The sequence below is a fragment of the Metarhizium robertsii genome (assembly GCF_000187425.2).
Source record: "Metarhizium robertsii ARSEF 23 chromosome Unknown MAA_Scf_17, whole genome shotgun sequence".
NCBI classification, from domain to species: Eukaryota; Fungi; Ascomycota; class Sordariomycetes; order Hypocreales; family Clavicipitaceae; genus Metarhizium; species Metarhizium robertsii.
In genome coordinates this window covers 96834-101389 of record NW_011942157.1, presented here as the reverse complement: position 1 = coordinate 101389, position 4556 = coordinate 96834, and the positions used below count along the sequence as shown (strand labels likewise).

Here is a 4556-nt window from a genome sequence, read left to right as displayed (position 1 = left end):
GTCAAGTCGCTGAGTGAAATGAACTAGAACTCTGCTGGTCCGCCCCGGACCCGCTGATATGACAATGCCCTTTTGTGAAAATCAAAATACTAAGAAACGTAGGAGAAAGTACATCGAGCAATGTACCGTGGGCCAAGCACTGGCGCAGGCTAACCGAATTTGGCACTCTCGTCGCGGTTTTGGGGGTTTTGCAACAGTGACCCCTATAGCCTGCCATATTCCATAAATAGCGTGCCTTGGCGGCATCTCTAGCTTACAAGCCACCGTATTTCTGACACATCTCTAGATTACAGAATCAACGCCCTCTTTTCATCTGTGTTCCGCTGTGACGTTCAACAAGGCTTACGCACTCATGAAACCATGTGAAGACACGATCCAGGTTTCCTGCTCCATGATGTACTTCAGGAAGCTTGTAAAAAGAGCCTTGACAGTGTACTGCTGGCCGATCACATGTCACGAATCACGACAGTTTGTGGCCTCCATTTTGACAGGCATTAATGACTGTTCGATCGAATTCGCTTCGAGTTCGAGTCGAATTTCATGAAGCCTTGGCATCGACTCGAATGGCTGTTGTATGATTCGATGTCGAATCTATGGGACACGCGCCAGATTCGAAGCGAATCACATATGACTGCACTCGAGTCGAACGCCAGGCCGTCGAATCGAGTAGCACCACTGGGCATTCGATACGATAGATTCGTAAGATGTCCATCCCCGGCTGCGGAAATGGAGAAAGTGCTTGGGTAAGGGATGTTGAACGTCACAGCGGAACACAGATGAAAAGAGGGCGTTGATTCTGTAATCTAGAGATGTGTCAGAAATACGGTGGCACTATTATGAAGATAAAATTATGATGTCTTGTTCGTCCGTTCTCCTCTTGTTTAACTTGAAGAATTGAGGTCTTTTTATCTTTACCCCCCAACCACGTGAATAAATTCAGGTTGTAATGGTCTAAGCTGAGGATATTGACAACTAGCTAGGCGACTACTACGAGTATCTAAACGCTAAAGAAGAAAGAGAAAACAGAACTGGGAAAGGAGAGCTCTTGAGCTCTTGAGCTCCTGAGCTCGACGCCTGGTTAATCTCGCTTACGGATGGGTCCCGGCCGGGGGCCGGGGCTGAGGGCGAGAGTGCAAGCCGAGCCACATCAGGCTCAGCCCGTTACATTTAATGAATTACACGGTACCCTTTGCACAATAGGCCTTCCAAGAAGTTATCAAATATAACTAATTGAACAACTGTCTAGTTCTTGTTTAATACTAGTTTCACGTGCATATATAAATGGTTGCATGGCGATGCGCTGCTGAAGGCAAATTTGGACGTGCATGCAATTCAGTACCACGAAGTGCGTGACTGTCCGCCCGAGCCCAGGTGTTCTCCGATAGAAAGGTACAGGGTGATCCTCTAAGGTCATCGTTACTGTTGGTGTTTAGTTGTCCGGGAAAACGATGCGGTCAGGGACCAGAGGCTTTGGCTCGTGAGCCTCAAGACACTCCTTGGAGCTCTTGAAGGCGCCGTCATTGTTGACCCCATCGAACAGCTTGCAGTATGACTCAGTACCGCACTGCTCTTCACTGAACGCCATATGGCCACATTCAGGGGCCCATCTGCCAGGTTCCTTCCAGGGGAGCTTGGCGGCAGGGGTCAGCTGCGCCGTAGCAGCTTTGGGTTCCCGCTCGTGAGCCTCAAGACACTCCTTGGAGCTCTTGAAGGCGCCGTCATTGTTGACCCCATCGAACAGCTTGCAGTATGACTCAGTACCGCACTGCTCTTCACTGAACGCCATATGGCCACATTCAGGGGCCCATCTGCCAGGTTCCTTCCAGGGGAGCTTGGCGGCAGGGGTCAGCTGCGCCGTAGCAGCTTTGGGTTCCCGCTCGTGAGCCTCAAGACACTCCTTGGAGCTCTTGAAGGCGCCGTCATTGTTGACCCCATCGAACAGCTTGCAGTATGACTCAGTACCGCACTGCTCTTCACTGAACGCCATATGGCCACATTCATGGGCCCATCTGCCAGGTTCCTTCCAGGGGAGCTTCTGGCCAGAGGCAGGTGTGCGCTGAGGCAACGCGCAAGCCAGTGTGGCGATGTTGCCGAGGATAATGGCGTACTTCATAGTGGTGTCGAAGATAGAGGGTTTAATCGAAAGTCGATATCTTGGCGTAGATAGGTATAGACTGCTAGTAAGACTGTGTAGATAAGACTGGTAAGGAAGTGTCTACATGAATTGCTAAAATCATGATTGGAGCCCAGGTATATATAGTGTTAAACTTCTATGCTTTGTCATGCCGCCAGTACAGCATGACGTCTGTAATCTATAATCGAGTCAGTAACAAAACTTTTCGCATTACTTCGGGTACGACTTTGTACGAAAGTTAGAATACATTGGCTGCATGCATTGACCTGCCTTAAATTAGAGTTGCTATGCTTATGCTTGGTTTCCGAGCGGGATGGACATCGAGCCCAATGCCAAGGTCTCGCCAATCCTTGTGCTTTGTGTACCGTAATAACTCTCCTTGTGAACAATCGCTTGATTCAAGTCGCACTTGACCTTGTTCGTGCTCTTGTACCGTCACAGTGGCCCAGTCGCTTGTGTGGCCCATTCTCTTGTGGACTACGTTACACAGAAAACAGAAAATTGTCAGATTCTCAGCTCTTACAAATATGAAGGCTGGCCACACCATGTGAATTCATCCAGGTGGCTGGGAAGTCAAGATAAAAGACCTCAATTCTCCTAGTTAGACAATGGGACAGAATAGACAAAATTTGGAATGCTGGCTTGCAGTCGAAACCCAAGCCTGAAACGGCCATGGAAATTCGACCGCCTCACCGACGGCTGCAGATCTGATGACGTACTGGTTAGCACACGGAGTGTGCTGAGTCACGTTGGTACCCTTGGTGAATTGCCTCTGTGAGTAGTGCACTGCTACAGCTGGTTGTGGAGCCGGGATATAGGCCGTGCGGGGGTTCAGGGGCAGGTTGCTTTAACGCTTTTGTCAAAAACTACCTGAAAGGGAATATTGGGTGTCAGTTCTAAGTTCCGATTGGTCAACTGTCGGCCGTTGAGAATGCCGGTTTCCATTTCTTGAGACGAGTACTCGTGCTACGCCCTATTTTAATTAGACTCCATCCCTCGCCGAGAAACGCCGAAGGCCGCAGCTACAAGTCGCTACACACATGAGCTTGGCAGCTGTCGAAGATGAACAGTCACCACCTGCATTGCCAGGCCTTTATGAGATTTAAGCAAGAAATCGGCCATGCAGGGGCGTCGAAATTACGACTGCTCATACCCGCTACGGCCGCCGTGATGATTGGATTTCGCCCTAGCTCACTCACTGAAATGGGTGCCGAATATGCAAAATGGTGAAGTTCAAAATGAGGGCTCTGTTCATGTGGATGTCTAGCACCCACTTTGGTGGGTGAACGAAAGCGAAATCTAGACATCATGGCGGCGGGTACGAGTATCAGGATTATCAGTGTCAAAGTCTCAGACGTAGCCTGACCAACCATCAGTGACAAATATCACAGGGTTTCTTCCTTCGCCATCTTCATCAGGATCGTGGAAGTCAATAGCTACTCGTAATCTCAGGGTGTTTTCGTATCTCGTGGCTGTCTGTACAGACCAACTTCCAAGCCCGATGTACCAAACGCGGATTGTATCTTCAACGTTGCAGCATGTCGTCCAGATGTGTCACTCATAGACTTGTCAACTCGTATGCGACGTTGGCTCCTAAAGGGCAATAGTTTACCGCCGACGGCACCATGTCGCAGACTAGAGCGTTGCAAGTCTGAGGCTCTGAGCCACCGTCCATGTTTATGTGGGTACTGCTAACTCGAGCCTTACACTGTCATGATATGAGCAATATCCAGCGCATGGCCGTGGGCGGAGCTGAGGGCCAGTCTCCACTACCGCCCATCTGGTAGCATGATATTAGTTGACCAAGTAAGCAAGGCTTCCCCGGCCTATTCTGAGTCAATTCATCTTACCCGAATCGTCCCAAGGCTTGGGTCCTCACGAGAGAGAACGCATATCGCACCACGCAATTAACCACGGTGTCTTCTTCCTGGAAAATCTGGTGCAGCGACTAGACAACAACGCCCAGACCTAGCCACCCAGTAAAGATCAAATTCTTGTATTCATGCTCTAGCATGCTACTGCGTCCCTGTTCAACTCTGGAGCTGCAATCTGTCACGTTATGAGACTCATTGAAAAGGTTCAGCTTCAGGTTCTATTCCTACTCGGTTTTAGCCAGCGCTGATATCAATTCAAGTAAGTCAAGTTTGAGGGTCTAACTTGATTACTTGAAATAAAATCGTCCGTGGACTTGATTAAATTGATTCGACTTGATATACTTGATATGTTAGTCAGCATTAAGCTATTGTTGTGGTGTTACAGGACTACCAAGTCTACCATGCCTCCTCTTCATCCAGGCCGATGCCTTCGCCAAAACTGACGACCTCACCCACCGTGATCGCCTGATGGCCCAGCCAATTCCGCAGGCACTGTATTTCCTCCAACATCTCGGGGCTTAAACTATGTCTTTGCGAGCTTACTGTTA

The 4556-nt window shown here is 49.3% G+C and overlaps 2 protein-coding genes across 2 annotated transcripts in view; both read right to left on the bottom strand.

Moving 5' to 3' along the window:
* Positions 1–393, bottom strand: part of MAA_10066 (uncharacterized protein) — a gene marked incomplete at both ends in the record, with an annotated part of 1166 nt that extends 773 nt beyond the window's left edge. The window contains one exon of the mRNA XM_007828064.1: positions 351–393. Within this exon, the coding sequence (XP_007826255.1) occupies positions 351–393 (43 nt within the window). The remainder of the gene's footprint in view (positions 1–350) is intronic.
* A 1036-nt stretch (positions 394–1429) lies between these two features.
* Positions 1430–2113, bottom strand: MAA_10065 (uncharacterized protein; the record flags this gene model as incomplete). The annotated part of the gene is made up of 1 exon (XM_007828063.1): positions 1430–2113. One exon carries the CDS (start codon positions 2111–2113, stop codon positions 1430–1432), a length of 684 nt encoding a protein of 227 aa, XP_007826254.1.
* Positions 2114–4556: the final 2443 nt, after the last annotated feature.